The sequence below is a fragment of the Gopherus flavomarginatus genome, chromosome 4, assembly GCF_025201925.1.
Source record: "Gopherus flavomarginatus isolate rGopFla2 chromosome 4, rGopFla2.mat.asm, whole genome shotgun sequence".
Taxonomy (NCBI): domain Eukaryota; kingdom Metazoa; phylum Chordata; order Testudines; family Testudinidae; genus Gopherus; species Gopherus flavomarginatus.
Genome location: NC_066620.1, coordinates 122672881 through 122697082, shown reverse-complemented (window position 1 = coordinate 122697082; position 24202 = coordinate 122672881). Strand labels below are relative to the sequence as shown.

Genomic DNA, 24202 nt, shown 5'->3' with positions numbered 1-24202 from the left:
CTTTTAGCAATAAGCCAAATTGCTTTCAGGCACTTTACTGGTTTGCCAAAATCTCCCCGTACAGCCATCACTGGAGGCTATTTAAGAACAGGTTGGACAAACACCTGTCATGAATGGTTTAGGTTTATTTGGTCCTGCCTCAGCACAGGAGGCTGGACTTGATTACTCAGGCTCCCTTCTAGCCCTGCATTTGTGATTCTATGAGGTGTAGAGTGACACCTGTGCAGGATTTGAGGCCCTCTATGCACACATGGAACTTTGCTCATGGGAGCAGTCCCATGGAGCAAATAGAGCAAAGTTACACACATGCCTAAGTGTTTGCAGAATTGAGCCCTTTGTTTGTAGCTGGAACCTAGACTGTAAGGCCCAAATTCTGTCTATTACACTGCTAATAATATTACTTGCTGTTGCATAGCACTTTTCATCCGCAGATCTCAAGCCACTTTACAAAGGAACGTATCATTAGCCCTATTTCACAGATGGAGAAACTGAGGCACTGAGTCAAAATGACTTGCCTAAGGCCTCCAGGTGAGAGGCAGACTCAGGAACAAGAACACAACTCTCCTGACTTGCAATGCAGTGTGACCATGTGCCTCTTTCTAAGGCACCTGTAATCTTATTCTGTACCTCACATATATTTAGTCCATTCTGCACTGTACCTCCAGCAGGTTTCCCTACATGTCAGAGGTTTCTGGATGTATCCCAGTGCAGAATACGCCCTAATAACAGAAGCCTGTGATAATGAGCTCTGTTAATAATTGTCCTAGACAGGTCCATCTCATGGTATGCTTTAATGTACACTAGCTAATGGAGAGCACTGCACTCCTACACTGACCTCTGTGCAGAGGGCTGGATGATCTCATTGGGCTCTTCCATCTGTAAAGGTGTGATTGTCTCTAACACAGGGACTTTGGCTCTCCTGCCAATTGTCCTAGGGGAGATAAAACACCCTAGTTACAACAGGTGACTTTCCTTATTGGCAGTCTTGGCTTTGAGTGAAAGGGGCTCCATTGCTCTTTGGACAACAATTCCTTCCTCTAAGGCAGGGATGGGCAACTTTTGGCCCATGGCCCACCAGAGTAAGCACCCTGGTGGGCCAGGATGGTTTGTTTACTTGATGTATCTGCAGGTTCGGCCGATCGCGGCTCCCACTGGCTGTGGTTCGCTGCTCCAGGCCAATGAGGGCAGCAGGAAGCAGTGGCCAGCACATTCCTTGGCTGCGCTGCTTCCCACAGCCCCTATGGGCATGGTGCGGTGAACAGCGGCCAGTGGGAGTTGCAATTGGCCGAACCTGCAGACGCAGCAAGTAAACAAACCGGACTGGCCTGCCAGGGTGCTTATGCTGGTGGGCTGCGTGCCAAAAGTTGCCAATCCCTGCTAAGAGTATGTCTACATGTCACACCAAGCCCAGGTCTGTGGGACCTCTGCTTGTGGATTTGGGGTTTCCAAGTCCATCCTTGAGCATCCATGAGCTGCACTGTAAACATGGGTTTACAACTCCTGGACCTGGTTCTCATAGCCATGCTAATGCATCCATACTGCTGTATGCAGAGCTTCTGACTCAGGTCTGTGTCCACACTGCAGAACTGAAGGCCTTAGACCTTGTCACCACAGGATTCAAGCTCTGTCCCCACCCAGCAGGGTCCTAGGACCCAGGCCCTGAGGGCTTGCTGACTTGCACTGATTTGTGAGCGGAGGCAAGGGGGCTTGGGCTCCGACCTGCATCAGAGGCTGGGTGCAATGTAGAGTGTAGACGCCCTCAGGGGCTACCCGCTACGGTGGCGCAGGAGCAGCCTCCACGTCCGATCTCCGGGTCTAGAGCACTCAGGGCAGCAGCGTTGAGCCCAAGGCGGGGCTGCTCTGCAGGACAGGAAGTGCCACGTGACTTATCCCAGCGCACCTTCCTCCCGCTCCCGAGGCCGATCACATGAGAGCAGCCTGTCCCGGGCCATGGAGCTGGCGGGCGGGTGGTGCGCGCTCAGCCTCTGGCTGCTGCTGTGCCGCTTGCCGGCCCCGGGTGCCGCAGCCCCAGCGCGGTCAGCAGGGTCCGTAGCCGTGGGTGAGTCTGGCTGGGCGCTCCGGGGAGCTAGCGCTGAGCCTCGGCCGCCCGGCTTGTCTCTTCCCCCCCCCGCCCCCAAACAAGTAGGGCACGGGGCCGCCCCTGCTGGGAAGGAGGCGGACGGGCAGGGCTGGGGCCCCGGCTCGGTGGGGTTGTCTCCTCCAGCCAGACCCTCCCGACTGGGAGCGACTCCGACACAAAGGAGCTGCCAGTCAATAGCTCCAGCCAGCCGGGCTAGTTCCTGCCCCGCTCCCCCCCCCCCTTCATCCCCCAGGCTGCTGATTAATTGCAAAGCCCACGCTGAGAATGAGAGGCGGACAGAGCTCTCCTCATGGGCCCCTGGTGTGGGGGGCTTCCTCTCCCTCCCGCTTCGGTGGCTCACTGGAAACACCTCACTATAGCCTGGGAAAGCTGTACATCCAGCCCATGTGGCTTGTCCCAGCTGCTCTAAACTGGCTCTGTGGCACTGCCACAGTCCCTCACCTGCGTTCATGTGTCCTCAGCCTCTCTCCTCCCTTTGTACCTGGCTGGAAATGTCCAGAAACTTCCCTGCCGGGGAGGTGTACACACCTCTTCCTTTTTATACACTCTCCCCCCCCCACCCCCGTTTGCTTTATTTTAACCAAATGTACAATGTCCTGCTATTTACTTCTCTTCCCAAAGCTGAGGCATTTGTGTGACTCCCAGCACTCTCCCAGATAAATCAGTCAGTGCCTGACCTGAGCAGAGCATGCTACAAATAGGCTTGACAGAGTTCTATTTTTATTTTATTTTTTTATAATATAGAGGGAGAAGATCAGTGTTTGTTTTGAAGCATTTTACCCCAATTGTTATTGATCTAAATTTTCACACTTTGGGGAAATTGAGGGTGTGTGTCTGACAATGGAGGATCACACAATTGTTTAACAATAGTAGATATTAAGATTCAAAAATTTAAAGCTTTATAACCATCCAAACACAAATTGTGACCATCACATGTCAAAATATACAAAGTAAATACCCTTAAATCAAACTCTAATATCTTCTCAAGTAGCAGTTTTCTTTTCCTGTCTGTAAATTTTTGACTGATATTGATGAACATAAGAACAGCCATGCTGGGTCAGACCAATGGTCCATCTACCCAATAATCTGTCTTCTGACAGTGTCCAACGAGAGGTGCTTCAGAGGCAGTGAATAGAACAGGAAATCATCAAGTGATCCATCCCTAGTCACCCATTCCAACTTCATGACCTTCACAACATCCTCTGGCAAAGAGTTCCACAGGTTGACTGTGTTGTGTGAAGAAATACTTCCTTAAGTTTGTTTTAAACCTGCTGCCTATTAACTTCATTTGGTGACCCCTAGTTCTTGTGTTATGAGGAGAAATTGCACTTCCATATTTACTTTCTCCACACCAGTCATGATTTTACAGATCGCTAGCATATCCCCCCTTAGTCATCTCTTTTCTAAGCTGAAAAGTTCCAGTTTTATTAATCTCTCCTCATATGGAAGCTGTTCCATACCCCTAAACATTTTGTTGCCCTATTCTGTACCTTTTCTAATTCCAATATATCTTTTTTTGAGATGGTACAACTAGATTTGTTTTTTGGTTTTGGGATTTTTTTTTTGTTGGCTTGTGTGTGTACAATGAAATTAATATTTACTGACATTTACCAATAAAAAAATCTGATTTTTCCAAAGCTGAGTATAGGTTATGTTGTCTGCATGAGGGTGTGGTTCAGACAATGGCGTACAGGCTAGGCCCTGCATTACTTAATAATGCAATATGTCTGAAATTTATTTATGTATTTACTCCATTATAATAAACATTAACTTATGTTTTGTCTTTGGTCAACAAAGCAAACTCCACATTTTCTATGTGTGATTTTATCTTCTTCCAATTATATACATGTTTTAAAAGAACTATTTCTCCATACTCAGCGTCCGTGACTCACATGCATCTCAAATGCAAACTTCTGTAAGTTTCCAGAAGACAAATCTTGCAACCATTAGCAGAAATTGCAATATTACAATTTTCAGATGTTCACATCTTCTTTTTAAGTTCCTGAAATAAGTTTCTGGTTAAAGCACACTATGATGAGTCTGACTGGGGTTCTGTTCCCTGCTCTACCATTGGCTGGCTGTGTGACCTTGGGCAAATAACTTTGCCTCTATGCCGCAATTTCCCTTTTGTATAATAGAGATAATAATTTTCTCTTTTATAAAGTGCATTGAAATCTACAGTTTGAGAGGACTAAGTCAGTATTCCTACAACATGTAACTTTGTAATTCATCTGTTAGTTTAATATACACCTAAAGTGCATTGGGTGCTTGCCTTTGCTTAGTGCTCAGGAACAGCAGTTGAAAACTTACCAGACACCTGGTAGCTAGAGACAGATACAAAATACAAGACTGGTAGAGGCTCCATGCCCTGGTAAGAAGTCTAGGCTGCCTGTTATCACAGCTGCTGGGGAGAAGGTTGGGGTTTCTGGACCCTGCCTGGAGGCGTCAACTTTCCTATCAGCTTTTGGATAGTATATGTCTGGAAAAAATCAAAACTTCCCCCTCCTCTAGCTGCTGGAAGGGAGAAGTGTTTTCTTTATTTCCCCACGCCCAGCAATAAAGGAGGGTCTCCATCACTCCACCCATGTCATCCTCCAATTTGGGGTCATTTACTACTGCCTATGTTCACAGCTTTCCCAAGCAGTAGCAAAAGAATGAAATTGATGTGATTCTTGTCAGTTTCAAACCACTCACACAAGCTAATGGACAGCAGCAGTGGACTGATCATGGTTTTGTTAAGTTTACTCTACTCCTGCTTAGCAAAACTTTGAGGCACAACAGAAGCACCGGAGCAGTCTGCAGATTTAGGATTACAACACTGCATCTTGTACATTCAGTTCGCATTTGCAGGTTGTCTTTGTAATCATGAAGGTAAAAAACTTAGTTTTTAAAATGAAAGCTTAAATTCTGCAGAACGTGATGGCATAGGCCCCACATTCACCAGGGCTAGTTTCCCAGTTTCAGTTGATAAATAGATTTGCCAAGCATGGGCAAAAGAGGGTGATATTGACTCATATATTAATCTTAAGGCAAACTGTAAAGAGAAACTCAGCACCTTGGCAAGAAATACAGTAGTCCATTTTCATTACTGCTTGTTTTCTAAAAACAGGGAAGTTCTGGCATGTATCCGACTTGCATCTAGACCCTACTTACCACATCACTGGTGATCACACCAAAGTTTGTTCTTCTTCCAAAGGGGCTAATGCCTCCAACCCTGGGCCTTTTGGAGATTTTTTCTGTGATTCTCCATATCAACTTATTTTATCAGCCTTTAAGTACATGAATGAGTCTGAACAACAAGTTTCCTTCATGATATGGACAGGGTAAGTAATCGAGTCAGTCAATAACCACCCTGCTAGTGAAACACTTTGAATAGTTGGAAGACCATAGTGCACTAGTTTTAAATACTCCAATATTTGTTTCTGTATGCAGCAATAAATTTGAGTTAGATGCTGCTTCTGTCTGCTCCGCTTGCATTATCTGAATTACTAACAAGTAGGGCTATCAATCTCAGTTAACTCAAGCGATTAATGCAAAACAAATTAACTAGATGATTAAAATATTCATGATTAATCGCAGTTTTAATCGCACAGTTAATAATAGAATACCAATTTAAATTTCATTATAAACATTTTTGGTTGTTTTTCTACATTTTCAAATATTGATTTCAATTACAACACAGAATATAAAGTGTACAGTGCTCACTTTATTACAAATATTTGCACTAAAAAGATAAACAAAAGAGGTAGTATTTTTCTATTCACCTTGTACAAGGACTGTAGTTCCTCTTTATCGTGAAAGTGCGATTTACAAATGTAGAACTTTTTTTTACATAGCTGTACTCAAAAACAAAACAATGTAAAACTTTAGAGCCTACAAGTCTGCTCAGTCCTACTTCTTGTTCAGCCAATCACTAAGACGGACAAATTTGTTTACATTTACGGGAGATAATGCTGCCCACATCTTATTTACAATGTCACCTGAAAGTGAGAAAATGCGTTCACATGGTACTGTTGTAGCTGGTGTTGCAAGGTATTTATGTGCCAGATATGCTAAACATTCATAAGCCCCTTTGTGCTTTGGCTTTCCAAAGGACATGCTTCCAAAGGACATGCTTCCATGCAGAATTTATATTGGTATCTAGTATTGTTTAACAGTGTGATTAAAACTGTGATTAATGGCGTCTATTTTTTTAAATCAGGTAATTGCAATTATTTTTTTTAATCATTTGACATCCCAAGACAGACTGAATGTTTAAGACCTCTGTAACAGATTAATAATTTATTAATATTGTATGTTGACCTGGTTATTGGGATGTTTATATATTGGGATGTTTATATACAAGTATAAATATATTTGTATAGTTTAATATTGACTGTTGGCGAAAACAAGGGAGCAGGATAGAAAAAGAAATAAAGAACAGATTTTTAACAAGGATGATTAACCACTGGAACAAACTACGAAGGAAAGTGGTGGATTCTTGATCTCTTGGAGACTGGATGCCTTTCTGTGCTTTAGCCAAACAAGTTATTGGGCTTAATACACTTAATACAGTGATAAATGGGTGAAATGTAATGGCCTGTGTTATACAGGCGGTCAGGCTAGATGATTTAATAGTCCCATCTGACTTTAAACTCTAATAATCTATGAAAAAGAATGACTCAAAAGAAGCCACTTCTCTCCAAACACTTGAGGATGTTAAGAGACAATAATGCCAGGACAGGAAGAGACCCAGGAGCATAGGTGATCAAAAGAACTGTGGCAGGTTTAAAAAGAAACACTCTCTCAAGCATGAATGGAGTAGTTTGTGGGAACCAGGCTCACACAAAGGCACCCCCTGGGGAGTCTGAAGAAGTTAGGCCTGCCAGGTTAGCATCATGATGGTAAACCTTTAGGTCAGACACACATGTATAGACTATTTTAAAATATTTTTTCTCTAAATGCATTGTTCCCATGGTTAAAATAAACAACACTTTGGTTTGAGAAGACTGTCTGATCATCCATTGGATACCTCTAGTCACAGACTACTGAAGGGGAGACCTGCAGGTACCTGAACCCAGTCAGACCTTCTGGGTAAGCGTGGCTGGTGCAGAGTCTGTTGTAGGCCAGGGCTCAGTGTAAGAGTGGGATGATTGTGGAGTTCCACCCCGGTATAGGTAAAGGCCTGAGAAGATGCACACAGAGACCTGAAAAGAGAGAGAAGTGCAGCTGCTCTGTATCCATGGTAACCTATGTGATTTTCATCTGCTACATTTTCTCTATATCTGCAATCTTCTCTGTCCTTTATTTTGTGGTGTGGCTGGTTAAAAGAGATGGCCGCTTTATAATGCTGCCCCCTCGTCCGTAACAACTGAAGGACCAGGCAACCTGTGGTTTGACTCTTTGGTTGAACCCCCACCTGGTTGTGCACAGTAATGAAATACTCGGAGGCTAGTTATTTTAACTGCATATTGGGTTCATACTTATGCCTTGACTTATGTGGTGAACAGGACTGGGTCAGGCCTGGCTACTACTCAGATGGGAGACTTTCAAGAAAAAATCAGGTTTTAAGGAAAATTCAGGAGGAACCTTTCTCCTCTTTGAGTCAATACTGAACTGATAACTCAGTATTGTGCTGGTGGTGGTGCTCTCCTTTTGACGAGAATTAGAATAAACCTGCCCACTTTATCATCAACAAAGGCTGCTCCTGTAGTTGAGGCACTGGCCTGGGATGGAGGAGAGCAGGGTTGAAGTCCTGCATTGATCCCAGGCAAGACATTTACTCTGTGCCTCAGTTCCCCATCTGTAAAATGGGGGTAATGATACTTCCCATTAGCACAGGGATGCTGTAAAGATAAATGCTTGTGAAGCATTTGAACACTGTGGTGATGGGGGCCATGTCAGTAGCTAGACAGGACTATCGTGGTATATTCCATAAGAACTGTAGGTGATTAATTTGGCATCCTAGCCAAAATCCCACATTCTACCTACCTACAATTCCTTCTTCAGTGTAAATTAGTGGATGATTTACTTTTAGTGATGGGTATTTATTTTAGTGATGAGTAGTGATACCTGTGTTTGCTGCTTTGTCTTTGTGTTTCAAGGTCTTTTGAGCTAAAAGATGCTATATAAATACAGGAGTAGGATGCTGACAAGTGTATATATGAACAGACCAGACTAAATTAACCCATTGCACTTTATTTTCAACAGAATGAGAAGGAAATAAATAAATAAATAAATAAATAAAACCTTAAATGGCTCATGGGGGGAAGGGACGGGGAAGCAATGAAATCCAGATTGCAAATCAATTTTGAGTGGGTTGGTTTGATAATGAAAAGGATTAATATTGGTAAGTATTTATCATGGGATTCTCTGGTAAACATAAAAAGAACAGGAGTACTTGTGGCACCTTAGAGACTAACATTTATGTGAGCATAAGCTTTCGTGGGCTACAGCTCACTTCTGTTAAACATGGAACCTATTTATAAAAGGAACGGACTTAGCAGGGACCCTCTCAGACAATGCACTAGCTTTTTATTTGAGTTCTGTAGCAGTGTTCCAAGCCAGAATTTAGGTGCATTGGCGGAGTTGTTCAAAACAACAAATGAGTAGTTTTTTACAGTGTTTTAGCTACTTTGACACTTATGAAGTCCTCTTCTTTTTAGGGATAGTCCACCTCATGTTCCAGTGGAGGAACTCTCCACAAAGATGGTCATTAATGTTATTGGCAATATGACTTCCACCATTCAAAGTTTCTTTCCAGATCTCCAGGTGTTTCCTGCGTTGGGTAATCATGACTACTGGCCACAGGTAAAATGAAGTTTTAGGAATATGAGCAGATGAGCTTCTTTATCAGAATGGCTGTGTATAATTAAAAGTGCTGGAACACTGCAATAAAAATGAATTTGTATATATATGTGTTATATTGGAGTCCGTATCCTATGATTCTCCCATTTACACCTAGATCTTCAGAGTGTAAATATTTCCATACTACAGTGATGTGAAGTACAACTTCCTCTGTGTGTAAAGTTACCTGAACTAATGTTGATGTCAAATCAAATCTTTCTATTGATCTATGGTATTGCAAACTGACTTAGATAAATTGGATGCTTACAAATCATGAAACCACTACCTCATATACACAATTTATATACATTTCATTTTTTATGCTGGGTAAATCATGCGTGTGTATGTGTGTAATACTTGAGCTCGGTACTACGGACGGCATCCTTAATGAGATCTGTCAGTGTGCCAGTAATATTCAAGGCCTGCTTAAAGCTCATTGGGAGTGTGTCCATTGACTTCACTGGACATTGGATCAGGACCATGTACATTTTTTGTAATTAATTTCCTCTGTTTTCTAATGGTGACATAAAACAAAAACAAATGATAACATAAAATCCCACCGTTCCATCACTGATATAAAAAATTGCATTAGTAGTGTATTGTTTGGGACTGCTACAGAGATTTCCACTGACAAGTTATTGGTCCCATAGTTCATTCCAGTCTGGCGCAATGCCTTTCTGACTTCCACATTGTGTTAGCAATGTTGTTCTCGGTATTGATTAAAACATAGTGAACATTAGAAGATGAACATATCCACTAAACATATTTCTAAGTTAAGATAGCAGTTCAAAGGAGTAAGGGCTGAATTCTCCCACCAGATCTCAGGGGAGAAGGTAGATCGTACATAAGCAGATCAGTTGCGGTAATTTGTTTTTAGATTTTAGCTAGAACTCTCTTAAGATCCTCCCATACTCTAAACAGTCCTTTCCCCGGCCCCAAGCAGCATTCTGGTATGTCCATTAGCCCTTACGGGGGGACGTGTGTGTGTGTGTTTTAATATAATGTATAGTCACACTATTTCTCCCCTTTGCTTAAATGAAATTTAGTTCAGGTTTTTGTTGTTGTTGTTGTTTTAAAAGGAGTTTCAGCGTTTAGGAGAATAACTGACATGCAGCAACCTCCTGGGATCTAGAGGAAGATAGCTGCATACAATTTTTCTCATTCACATTGGCTGATGTAAATTCTCAGTGCAGACATTAGCATGTAGCTATTGAGCACCCTGTATGGTGAATGTTAGTCGTGTTTGTAAAGCATATGCAATGTAACACATTGAAATATAGTAAACTAGGACAGAAAAATATTATGCTCCAAAAACTTGTTTGCTGTTTAAAGGGAAACTGCATCTATTTCCCTCAGCTGCGCACTCTAAAATATGTGAGTATTTATTATATAGCATTTTGTTTTGAAATATCAGACTTCATTGATGTGCGGAATTGCCATGTTTTTTCCCTATAGTTTGAATATCATGTGGGAGTGTACAAGGGAAACACTGTACAAAATGTGAGGGTGTTGCAAGTTTGGATGGGCTGTATTTTATAGGCACTTGCTTACTACGTGCCACAAACTGACATTGATGTGTCACAGCACATATGGCTGCTGTTGCAGTCCAAAAGCAAGTGTGAAATATGTATGCCCCAATATTCTGAACACTAACTGATTGAGTAAAGCTACTTAATGATCTTTGGTCCTTTTCTTGTTGCAACGTGTGTGGAAAATATCAGCGGATTAATATGTAATTGAATTGTCTTTCAGCCTTTGTTGTCATATTGGTCCTCCCTCTTGCACAAGCCTACCTGGTAGCTCCAGTTAGAACAGGCTCCCCGATTTAGTGTCTAATCCAAATGTACACAGAACATGACCCTGTGTTTGGGAGCCAGATCTAAGCCTCCTTGAACCCACAATTCAGCCTCATATCTGGAGCTTGATTTAAGCATATCTATTGGATAAAAACTAACCATATATTTGACCAGTGCAGTTCTGGAAATTCCTTTTACAGAAACAGAAACATATGTGATGCATGCAGCAAAAAGATATAAACTGATTTTTGATAGCTGTGTGTGCATGCAAAGACTGAAAGCTGCTTTATCCATAGACCTTGAAATAAGAGTGTCAACCTCAAGTGCCTACAAAGTTTTAATTTTTACATTTTATTTGAACAAATCTGAAAACCACCATAATACTATTCCCCCGCCCCACACACAATATTTTGTGAATCAGAAAGGTGTCATTTTCATCTTGCATCAAAAAGAAAAACACATTTAGAAACTTAGAAATTTTTGTGCAACCGAGTTGTTAAACCCTAATCCCATTACTTTAAATGTTTCTAGCACTCATTTACTAGTGGTGTTAAATGCCATAGAAAAGAGACTTCACATTCAGTTCTGACTGAAATTCAAGTATTTGGATCTGATTACTTGAACCTGGACCTCTTGACAGCCCCGGTGAATGCCATAACCACTAGGCTATTCTGAGATTGGGGGTGGGGAAGGAGGGATTGTTTTTTACTTTTATGTGAAAATTTTTTATCAACATCTTTAACTAAGATTCTTGCACTTTCACCTGAGCCAAGCAATGTTCAAGTGCCTCAGGAAAACCTGATTAGAGAACTCTCACATCAGACTTAGACAGAAGATGAAAAGTTTTTTCCCCTAAAAAAACTGTTTAAATGTTGAGCTTGGGAGCAGAAGAGGGCTGGGGGAATAGCATTATGATGGTTTTCAGATTTGTTTAAATAAAATGTAAAAATTAAACTTTGTAGGCACTTGAGGTAAAATCTCTTGTCTCAAGGTCTGTGGACAAAGCGTCTTTCAGGCTTCGCGTGTAAGTAGGGCCATAAAAATCTTTTTATTGCATGCACCACATATCTTTCTGTTACTGTGAAAGGAATTTCCAGAGCTGCACTGGTCATCAGTGATATCTTGTATTCAGAACAGTACCTTAAGCTCCCACTCCTTACCAGGGCTGGCTCTGGCTTTTTTCCTGCCCCAAGCAAAAAAAAAATCAGGGCGGCCAGAACGGCAAAGCAAAAAAAAAAAACCAAAAGAACCACCTGTGGCACGGCCATAGCGACAAAGCAGGAAAAAAAAAACACTTGTGGCATGGCTGGAGCGTGGGTGCAGGGGGTTTCCCTGCGCTGTAGATGTGCCCCGGCTAGCGGGGGGAGGGGGAAGTGGTAGGGAGTGGGGGGGGGAGAGAAAAGGGAGGCGGCCAGGGCTTCAGCGGGGCACTCGCCACGCGGCCCCTCCAGCCGCTCTGCCTGCCGGGAGGGCTCAGCACCGCTCCAGTCAGTGGAGAGGGAAGGACGGGGCTGCCCTGCCGGGCTTGTTACAGACCTGGCACGGCTGGGGCAGATGGCATGCGCAGCCCGCTCCCAGCAGGGTGCTCCCCTCCTCCACGCCGCCGCCCCCTACAGTCGGCTGGATCTGCGAAACAAAGAAGAAAAAAGGGCGGCCATGCCACCCTAGGATTCGGTGGAATCTGCCGCCCCAAGCATGAGCTTGCTTGGCTGGTGCCTAGAACCGGTCCTGCTCCTTACCGCTCTACAGAAGTAACTGGCTGAGATTCTATGGCCTATGTTTTCCAGGAGATCAGAACAGATGGTCCCTTCTGGCTTTAAAAATCCATGAATTTGTGTATCAGACTGTGATGAAAGTTCTGTTTTTTGACAGGATCAGCTGCCTGTATCTGCCAATGAAGTTTACAGCGCAGTAGCAAATTTCTGGAAACCTTGGCTAACTGATGAGGCAATCAGTACCTTCAAGAAAGGTAAAATATAGTAGCTATATTTTGTAAAACTAATGCTGAAAGATCTGACGGTTCTATCGATTTACCCTCTCTATTTCACTAAACTGCAAGAACTGAATCAGTGCGATAGAGCGTCTGGCCCAGTTTCTCCAGAGGTAAGAGTTATTGATTTTGCTATATAGCAATTCCTGTCTACAGTTAATCTTGTAGGGAGACTTTTTATTCTTGTTCTTGTGTAATAATAATTCCCTGCTTTGGATAGCATTTACAATGTTGTAAGCTTTGTACAAACATAAAAGAGACTTACTCCCTGCATGGAAGAGTTCACAATCTAAAATAAGAGCATAACTATCGAGGAAGGGTATGTGAAGCCATAGTTACACTTGTACTTAAAGAAAAATTGAAGAATAATTGTTTACTTGTTTTGAGAATACTTGCAATTCAAAGAGCAAGTTTCAAAGATCTAGTAACACCTTTATGCAAAGCGAGGAGCGAGCAAATAATCACTGGGACTATACAATTAATTATAATGTTCCATATCTAATTCAGTTAATCAGATATAGGCTGATACAATAATGATTTTTTTTTTAAAGCAACAGGCTGACAAACTCAATTCAATTTCCAACCCCCACAAACACTGCGGGTTTGGAAGTTTAATTTGAACTGGAATATTTGGGGGTTGGCATTCTGAATAGGAGAGACTGGGTAAGAAGGACTTGAGAGCAAGAAGGGAAGAGAGAGAGACTAAAGGAATAATGCACAGAGGGGCAGATCCTCAACTGGTGTTAATTGAAGTCAGTGGAGCTATAGTAACTGGGGATCCGCTCCACAACATCTACAGTGGAACCTCAGAGTTAGGAGAAACATCTCGGGAATGGAGGTTGTTCATAACTCTGATATGTTCACAACTCCGAACAAAACGTTATGGTTGTTCTATCAAAAGTTTGCAACTGAACATTGACTTACTACAGCTTTGAAACTTTGCTATGCAGAAGAAGAATGCTGCTTTCCCTTTATTTTTTTAGTAGCTTATGTTTAACACAGTAGTGTACTGTATTTGGTTTGGTTTTGGTTTTTTGGTCTGTGCTGCTGCCTGATTGCATATTTCCAAGGTGAGGTATGTCGTTCACTGGTCAGTTCATAACTCTGGTATTCATAACTCTGAGGTTTACTGTATGCTATAGAGGGTTGGCCAGAGTTGTGGGTTAATTTTTTCACGCTACTACATAACATAGGCTTCCTTTCATGAGCCTGAATGGATGGCAAAAAAATTGTTTTTTCCTTTAATTGGATCTCTGTTTTGGAAGTCAGATGCCCTTAACTACAGGAAACTCACACAATGCTAATGTTGACAACCCACGAAATGGCTAAGATATCCTTGTTGCATTTAGCACCGCTTATGCAATTACCCAATTAATACACACATGCAAATTGACAAATAAAGGGCAGAAAGTAGAAGTGATCCTAAAAGATGCTCTGTGTCATTTTCCTTACCTCTGAGTGATATTGAATACAGTGAAATCAACTAGATTACTTGAGAAATAAGGGCTGCACAATACGAGTAAGCATTTCAGAATCTGGTTGATAGAAATCTTACTATTCTGTCAGTGTAGTCCTTTCACTCTAAACTTGTGTTTCGAAAGCATTCTTCCTCTAAATTATGTTGATCTTGTTTCCACAGGTGGCTTTTATACACAACTCTTTCAATCCAGTGTTAGCCCTCAACCACTCAGGATAATCAGTTTGAACACAAATCTATATTATAGTCCCAACCACGTGACTCTGAATATAACTGACCCAGCCAACCAGTTAGCGTGGTTGGAGAGCACACTAGAAATCTCTCTTCAAAAGAAGGAGAAGGTAGGCATTACACACAGAATACAATGAATCAGCTCAATGTCAGTAGTAGTATCCATCATATCTATTTGTGTAAACTGAAAGAAAGCTGGCAAAAAGAAAAGAGAAAGAAGTGAATCAAGTTTCAGGGCTATTTTAGAATTTGCAATTCTTGGGGCTTTAGGGCAGAGGCTTTAAGAAATGTATATTTGCTACCTGCTATATGCAGTAATGAGCAATAGGAAAGAAAAAAAAGGAGACCTGACTCTAGTCTTACTTAAACAGGTTTAATATCATAACTCTGACCTCACTCTTGGTCAGTGTTGGTGCAAGTGAGATCAGAATCATGTCTTCATTATAAGGACTATTACAGTACTTTCGTAGCCCAGGAAATCCAAAATGGAATTATCCACAAAACTACAATACTTGATGCAGAGGGCATTTCTGCCATTTAAATGGGAAATTGGTTCAAAAATTGCATCTGTAACATAGTACCAGAGAACGTGGGTATGTTTGTACAGGTACTTGCAGTACAAATATTACATTCTTTCCCTTTAGCAGACAATACACATGAAAAGCATATTTCACAAACTGTATCTTGCAGCACAAAACATTGTTCAGGTTGCTGAGCATGCAGAAGTAAAGAAATGAAAGTTAAAATTGTGTACAAAGTTTTGTCTCCTGTGTGGATACATATTGCTAAAATATTTAATCAAACAGTCATATGCCATTTCTCAAACCCTACAATAAAATAGCAAACAATTTTGGAACCTAAAACAGTTCAAGAAAAAGGCACAATTTTTTTTTTTAAATAATGGAACAAGTGTATTTTTTTTAACTCTCCTTGTCTCCTAAATTACCAAAATCTTTTTTACACAGCCTTTCCCCAAATATTCACACTAGTCCAAAGAACAATGCTAAAAATGTCGCCCTGGCAAATATTTTTCAAAAAAAATATGAATGTTCAAAAAGAAAGGAATAGAAAGGAAATGTTAGCAGCTTTAGTTTTAGGAGTTGCCACTTCCCTAGTATTGTAATAAATGTATTCACTTATTAGGGTGACCAGATAGAAAATGTGAAAAATCAGGATGGGGGCAGGGGGTAATAGGATCCTATATAAGAGAAAATCCCAAAAACTAGGACTGTCCCTATAAAATCGGGACATCTGGTCACTCTATCACTTATGCTCATTTTTGATGTAAGGTTACTAAAGTTCATAATTACTTTACATTCTGTTACTAACTACTCATGCTTGCTTATAGAAAAACTAACTTACAATGTTCAGAGTGACAAAGTCTTTCAAAGACTGCATTATTATGAGACTCGGTGTTAATCAGTTCTAGGCTGAAGCTGAAAATGTTTGCTTCATATGAGGATACTAATTGTGTTGTATCTATCTGATCTTTTAGGTATATGTGATAGGACATGTGCCAATAGGATATCTGCCTTTTGCAAGGAACACTACTGCCATAAGAGGATATTACAATGAGAAATTAGTAAAGATTTTTCGCAAGTATAGTGATGTTATTGCTGGACAGTTTTTTGGACACACTCACAGAGATAGCATCATGATCCTTCTGGATGAGAAAGGTAATAGTGTTTGTGGAATACAAGTGTCTTTGCTGCATCCCTTCCTGATTGTCTCCAAGTAAAAGAATATTTTGATGTATATGGGGGCCAGTCAAACTCTGGTGTGAATTATTCTTAAAAAGAAATGGGGATGAAAGTGCTATTTATTTATGTTGTATCAAGGTTGTTGAACATTTACTAGAACTCTGTATAAATGCTGTTCTCCTCAAACTCCTGTAATGAGAACTGCACGGAAGAACTACACATTGTATTGTAAGACAGACTGTCCACATTTTCCTTTTCTGCTGATATTAGAAGAGGCTTTTTAAGCGTCACGCTTCTAATGAAAACCAGTAATTCCTAGACAAGCATCTCTAGTCTTTCCTCTCCTCTCTTTCAGTGACATGGTCAAGTTACACTGGCTGGTTCCTATTGTGTGTTATGTATGTCAAAGGGAATGTTCTCAGGCCAAGGAAACGTGTTCTGCTTTTTGTGTTTCCTGCATCATTACTGAACCTCTCTGCTGGGTTCCCTGCTGCTTCAAAGTTAATTAAGATAAGTGGCGGGATGGAGAAAAGAAATCTCTGCTTGTGCTATCTCCTTGATCAGGTGATTTCCCTTTGGGATAAGCACCCAGCTTTGAAGGTTTTGCTTTGTGCTCTGAAATCACTTATTTTTAAGAGAGAGTGTCTACAAAAGATGTTGTTTCTAATAGAAATTGCTCTTTAAATATTTGTGTCTATAGCATAGAACGGTGACTCCAGTGCCTGAGTTTGCTACAGTATCTATAAACTTACCATAGTTGACTCCACATTTATAATAAGTTTTATATGAACTTCTAAGACAATCATAAAACCCTTTGATGAATCAGCTCTGCACTCTGAGTCGCTGTCATCTTAACATAGACCAATTTCACATCGACACCCCAATAAGAAGGAATTGCACCAAGTGAAGAACCACCTTTAGAGAGTTTGTTCTTAACACGTCTATTAAGGCAGGGCTGGCTGCACATTTAATTAACTGACTACACATCCAAACCAGCGTGGGAGACAGACCAGCCTTGCTGTTTTGTTGCTGCAGGTTGTGTTGTGCAAGTCACTCTGCTTCCAAATCTGTTTTATTGTCTTGTTCCTCTGACAAAAATAGGCACTTGCATGTCGAATCTTGCTCACTAAAACTTTGCTCTTTTCAGAATGTGTTGTCATTTCAGGCATTTGTTTATTGACAAGCTTCGCTGAATTCAAGCTTAATTGGAATTTGCAGCCAAAATCCATGTATTGAGATACAGTCCATTTTATTTCCTTCAGAAGAGTCTGCTGGCTTTCCAGCACTGTTCTGCAGCTTTCAGAGCTCCTACTCACTTGTGGCCTTCAGCCTTGTGACTTCTGCACTGTTATGTTGGCTGCATAAAGGAATATCTAACTTTCTTCATAGAGATGCTCTAAATACACATACCTGTGTATTCTAGCTACTGAAAGTCCTCAAATATCCTCCCTTTGACTTGCTGTAAAGAGCAAGGTAGACATAACAAGTGCCAGCAGGGATGTCTCTCATAGTCTGGTTAGGTGAGCTTCAGGGCAAAGTGTTGTAGGCTCCTGACATTTCTGATAATGCAAAAAACATAAAGGAAGCTGCATGTAAGACGTAAGTTGAAGATAGTTCTGATCTGTTTCCTTTAGTGAGGCTTGTCACAGTTCAGGGCACCTGTACCTGAATTTCCCCTCCGTGGTCCAACAAGGGAACCCACTCTTAAGCTTCTGGCTCCCCAACTGTCAGTCTCTTGGGTGGAGACATATCCTAAGTTCCCTCTAAGCTTTGTGACCATGCAGCAGCCTATTAAGCTCCATGCAGGCGCTCAGGACTGGTGGGGAGAGGCAACTCTCTCCACCGACCCCAAGCCAGCCCCAGCCTGGACCTGCCACAGCCGGGGGAGAGGTACCCCTCCCCCGGCTCCAGCCCAACTCGTGGAGAGATACCTATCCCATGGCCCCAACTCTGGAGCTGCTGTTGCAGGGAGAGGTGCCTTTCCCCCCATTCCCTCCCCAGCCCAGGTGCTGCTCAGGGAGAGAGAGCTAGAGGGAGTCCTTTATCCCCGCTGTAACCCTGAGGCAGCCTGCACCCCAAACTCCTTATCCCTGGTCCCACTCCAGAGCCCACCCCCCGAGCCAGAGCCCACTGCTCCCACCCTGAGCCCCTCATCCTCTGCCCCACCCCAGAGCCCATGCCCCCAGCTGGAGTCCTCACCCCCCTGCATCCCAAGCCTCTGTCTGAGCCCTGAGTCTCCTCCCACACTCTGAACCCTTTGGCCCCACCCCCACCACATGAATTTTGTTATGTGCACCACTATGGAGGTGAAGTTTCACACATCACCTCCATATTGGTGCACACAACAAAATTCATTCTGCACATGCTTGTGAAAAATTAGAGGGAATGCTAGACGTGTGTCTCTCCTTCCTGACTAGGGTATTTCCAGGCTGCACAGTGCCCTGCCTACACTGAGTTCCCCAGCAAATCAGACTGCCTGAGCAGGCCTGCTTTGCCTTCTCTTCAGAGGATATAGGCAGCATCATTGGCCACAGTTAAGTTACACCCAGCTCTTTCTAAGCAACATTTTTGTGCTTAAGGTAAAAGCATTACAGAGAAAATATATTAAAACAATAAAAGGAAGGATTGGCGCCTCCCTTGGACGGTTTAAACTCAAGCTGTTTATCTAAAAGTCCTTTTGCTGACTATTGGTTCTCTAGAGTATCCCGTCTGAATCAGTATATGCAAATCTCTCCTGGTGGTAGTAGCTCTCTGGAGGTATTTAACCTGAATAAATTTGCCTAATCACTCCCCCATTGTTCTCAGTTCCTGGAGGACTGTTATTCCCATCCTCCATGGAATTGCATACAATCCCTGGCCCACAATGATACATAAACTTAATTCAGTAAGGACCTGAAGAATAGCTCTGTGAATCTCAAAAGCGCGTCCATTTCACCAACAGAAGTTGGTCCAATAAAAGAAAAATGACCTCACCTACTTTGTGTCTCTTCAATGAGGTTGTGCAGGAAATTGCCATATCTGTCACCAGGCTAACAGGAGAAATGCACTGGATACGTAGGGCACAGCTACATTCTGGATTGTTGGGCCAATATAGCTAGTCTAGTGCAAACCTCCAGTGTAGATGTGCTGCACTGACGTAAAGTAGAGTTCATGTGGGTGAGACGAACCTAGATTTGCACCAGCGCAGCATCTCTGTGCTGGGCGGTTGCACTGATATAGCTACCCCTGTGCAAAAACCCCTAAAGTACCTAAGCCAAGCACCCTGGGTCTTGTCTTCTTTGTTCTCAAATGTAAATAATGCATTTCTAAAGGCATTTACCCTAAAGGGAATGATTATTTCCCAATTTTTTTTTTCAGAAAACCCAATAAATTCCTTGTTTGTGGCACCTGCCGTGACTCCAGTGAAAAGTGTGTTGCAGAGAGAGTCCAACAATCCTGGAGTCAGACTGTATCAATACGATCCTCTTCAGTATAGCTTGTTGGTATGTGAAGATTAAAAGCATTGTGTTAGTGTTAAGTATTAAAATAGCTACAGCTCAAGCCTTTTTCATACTGGGTGTCCTGCTGCCAGATTGGTGCTGGATTCTGTCTCCTCAGTGGTAGAGAGAGAGGGGTGGGAGGAGGAAGGGATCTTCTTAATCTTCAAATAGGAACTATGCAGCCTTTCCTGAACCTGAAAGATCCACCTCCCATTTTCTTTCTGCTGCCTAAACCCTAGAACACAGAATAAAAGTCAGAAAAAAAGCTTTTGTTACATGGAAAAGGCAGGTAAAATCCTGGCGCGTATGGCTAGGTCTCTCTTTCGACATCTGCAAGCTTTAGTGATAGAGAGAATAACTTTGGTGCGCTTTGTCTGGCACTGTATAAAACACTGGAAGAGAAATTCCAGAAGGTTCAGGGGTGAAATCCTTTACCTTACTGGAGTCAATGGCAAAGCTTATGTGCTTAGCTGCTGCCCATTTCTCACATGACCCTCATTCCTGCAGGTCTTCATTTCCCTACATTCTTCCCATGGCCTCCACTGGCCACCTATCCATATGCCACCAAATGGTGCCTGGGGAAAAGTGAGTTCAGCCCTTACTATGCTTTTCTCCCTGTATGTAGCCTAAATCTGGTTTTATCATTGATTTGGCCAGCCACCAGAGATGAGCATGAGGGACTTTGGTTTTCCCTCTTTGAGAGAAAGCACCTCTAATTAATGTAGCTACCTCATTTGTGTCTCTCTCTTTCTTCCCCCTACCATTACTTCAATGCAAGTGCCAGTTTATGGTGTGAGCCCAGCTCTTGGGGTGGGGCATGACCTTTTATTCAGTTATAAATAATAAACAATGACAGCTTCCTAATCAATATATCATTCTAGAAACTTAATGGAGCAAGCAAGAAAGCAATACAAATGTGCCCTCTTTCCCTTTCTTTAAACCTGTAGGATCTTTGGCAGTTTTATTTGAACCTCACAGATGCCAACATGAAAAATGAATCAAACTGGAAACTAGAATACATCCTGACCAAAGCATATGGTATTGAAGACTTGAAGCCAGAAAATTTATATGAAATGGCAAAGCAATTCACTGTGCCACACAGCAAACTGTTTCAACAATATTACAATAATTACATTGTGAGTTATGACAAAAGCATTGTCTGTGAAGGGGACTGCAAGACCAGTCAGATTTGTGCAATGCAGTATTTGGATTACTCATTCTATACAGATTGTATCCAACGGGGGTAGTGTGGAGATGAAGTACAACGTGATCAGTGCTGATGTTGCTATGTAGCCTGTGTTTTAAGGAATCTGTTTCCCTGTTCTGCTGAAATGGGAGCCTGCGGCAATCCTCTGTGAATTGCAGGGGGACATTAGATCTCCTAAATCTTTTATTCTTGGTAAATATATTGGCCATAATTTTCCAATTGCTTTGTCTAAAGTTAAACACCTTAATAACGATGGCTTGATTTTTCAGTGATCCTGAGCACCGGTGACAGCCATTACAGTGAATGTGCACTGCAGTTGCTCAGTACCTGTGAAAACAAACCATTTTTATTCAGGTGTCTAAATACGGGTTTAGGTGTCTTAACTTTTGGCACCTTGGTTTGAGTACTTGGGCAATATATACACTGTTTAGAATATAATCTGTAACGCTGCAAAAAGCAATGTTTGTATAAGTGTAAATCAAGTTATCACACAATCAGTACACACACCTTTGTGATCTGTAAATATTTACTGAAAGTTGAAGGACACAGGACTATCCAGCACTAAGTGTATGTCTACATTTGGAGCAGGGGGTGTGGTTCCCAGCTCAAGGAGATATACTCCTGCTATCTCTAATTGAGCTAGTGTGCTAAAAATAGTGTAGTCGCAGCAGCATGAGTGGCGGAATAGGCTAGCCTCCCTGAGTGCATGCCTAGGATGGTACATATTTGGGTCAGCTAGCTTGTCCTGTCACCAGCGCTGCCATGGCTACGTGCTGTTTGTAGCACGCTAGCTCAATCAGCAGTAATGTGAGTATGTCTCCTCGAGCTGGGAATCGTACCCCCAGCACCAAGTCTAGATAGTACTCTAAGGCTCAGATCCTCAAAGGTGCTTAGGCAACTAACACCCATGGGAGGCACCTAAATGCCTTTGAGGATCTGGACATTGCTTTTTCCGTATAAAGCTGTGTATGTTAGTGGTAATGTCAGTTTTATACATATTTATATTAACAAATTTTTTGACAACAAAGAGACACTAATCAATGTTTAAATCAATGGAAGTCACTAATAAGATATGAACATACATTCATCTACGTAATATAGGCAAATGCGCACCTATCACAAGACTACTGAAACTTTTTCATTGGGTGAGCTATATCGTAATACAGAGTTTCTCATAGACAACCTTTCCTCTGGTTTGTGATTGCACAGACCACCTATTCCCTGAGTCAGCTGCAGCTGTTGTTTGCATGAAAAAGTAATATTATCCAAGTATTTTAAATGTCTTTTAATGCAATTCAGCATATGGAAATGAAAAGTCATTTTCTGCTCTCCATGGAGCCCAGGGCCAGTTTGAGAACTGTGGTTAACACATATATTATTCATGGGTAGCCAAAGCTATAGCAGTGGTTGCAAAACTTTTGCCATTATTAACCCCTTGTTTTTCATGAGGTCTTAATTTACAGATAGATTTTGCTATTGGAGAACATCTTATGTTTTGTCTCAACCCAAAAGTGAAATTTGTTCTGAAAAGTCTGAGGGGAAAATCCCTTCAGCTGTTGGTTGTGAAGAAGAAATTAAAAAAAGAATAATAAAAAATATTGATAAGCTTGTCATGGAAGGATCCTCCAATGAAGAATGCTTGCTTTTGCTAAGTTTGCATTCTGAAACAAATCTTTCAGTGTTATTAACATTTGAGCAGGTCATTGAATATGCACAATAGGAAATCTCATTAAATTTTGAATGGTACCTGTACATGCTCAAAACTAGCAATACGGACTTTGAAAAAAAGGTAAGAGAACTTAATCTGGCTTTCTTCAATTATTCTCTGTAAACAAGGCCTCCATACTATGACAGTGTTCTTTCCTTTCTTCTTATGAATGTTTAGAATGTGCTTGATCATTAGATCACACATTCTATTAATCTTTCCCATACACTGGCCTTTGCACACCAGAATGCAGCATGACTGACTTCTTGAAAGCATTGCTGGGATTTCTGTATCTATCACACTGTTATTTGTCCAAACTGTATGTCTTTGCATTAAGATATATATTTACACTTCAAAGTCATGCAGTGGCATTAATACAAAAAGAAGATATGTTTTTAAAATAAAATAAGAAAATACAAGAACGAAGGTCCTTTTATGAAAGCAAACTCACCCACATTATACATTTGTAGTATTTTCCCATTGCTGTTAGGAAAAATCTGTCCAAAATAACATTTTTCTGATAATTTGATCACTCTTCAACATAATTGCTGCATTAACATTTCATTCATATTTTGACGGTGTGTAAAATATAGAAATACAGGTATTAATGCCATGTAAACGTCATCTTTTATGCCAAATAATTTCTACTGTAATATTTCTCTTAAATTATATTTCCTGAAATTTTCCATGTTTTGTCAGACTAGATGTGGCTCCCCCCCGCCCCGCTTTAAAGTTGAATAAATCATTTAGAATGAATACCAGCAAATGGTCTGATTACATTCTAATGGAAGCAGGAGTGAAAGTAACTTAAAGGACTTACCGGTACGCCAGAGCTCTGAGCGGGTTATGGCCTCAACCGGAAGAGGCGTGGCCTTTCAAGATTTAAAGGCCCTGGGGCTCCGGCTGTGGCTGGGAGCCCCAGGGCCTTTAAGTCACCCCAGAGCTACCAGCTGCAGAGGCAGCTTGGAGCCCCGGGGCTCAGGGGCGAATTAAAGGGTCTGGGGCTTCGGCCACCACAGAGCTCTGGGCCCTTTAAATCACTGCGGGAGCACTTCCGCCTCTACCCTGGGGCGGCAGGACTCGGGCTAGGGCTAGGGTAGCAGCGACAGGGCTCTGGAGGCAATTTAAAGGGGCTGGAGCTCCGCAGTGGTTGGAGCCCCGGGCCCTTTAATTCTCCTGAGCCCAGCTGCCTGCAGTGGCCGGAGCCTTGAGCCCTTTAAATCACTGCTGGAAAAGCTGCTCCAGTCCGGCATGGCGTACCGGCTCTTGCCGGCATGACGTATCAGACCATACTGGCTTATTTTCACCTCTGAATGGAAGTAAGAGAACCTTCCACTCCTTACCATCCAATTGGTCTGCTACCGGTAAACTCAGAGGTATCAGGATATATAAATAAATAAAATAAAGAGAGCTACTTGTCGACTTGTGCACTGTGTGAGTGGGTTTGAGAATCTTGATATTTAGATGTATGAGGTTCGACGGGGACAGGTGAGCAAAGCCCACAGGTAAGTGGGGAACAAGACCTGGGAGATGGGTTGGAAACAGGAGGGAGCACGGGCTATAATGGCAGAGAGGAAGAAGGGTCAGGGCAAAGCTGGGAGGCAAAATCAAACCAGTATCTTAGATGCCTTTATACAAATGCAAGAAGTATGGGTAATAAGCAGGAAGAACTGGAAGTGCTAATAAATAAA

General features: G+C 42.0%; 2 protein-coding genes across 2 annotated transcripts in view; one reads left to right on the top strand and one right to left on the bottom strand.

The window, feature by feature from the left end:
- Nucleotides 1-24202, bottom strand: part of CCDC185 (coiled-coil domain containing 185) — a 311099-nt gene that overhangs the window by 242497 nt on the left and 44400 nt on the right. The gene's annotated exons all lie outside the window — the stretch shown is intronic.
- Nucleotides 1948-23267, top strand: SMPDL3A (sphingomyelin phosphodiesterase acid like 3A). Its single transcript, XM_050949758.1, has 8 exons — nt 1948-2059; nt 5211-5424; nt 8746-8890; nt 12595-12691; nt 14352-14530; nt 15916-16096; nt 19478-19602; nt 20547-23267. The coding sequence occupies exons 1-8, from the start codon at nt 1951-1953 to the stop codon at nt 20844-20846; spliced, it is 1350 nt and encodes a 449-aa protein (XP_050805715.1). The 5' UTR covers nt 1948-1950; the 3' UTR covers nt 20847-23267.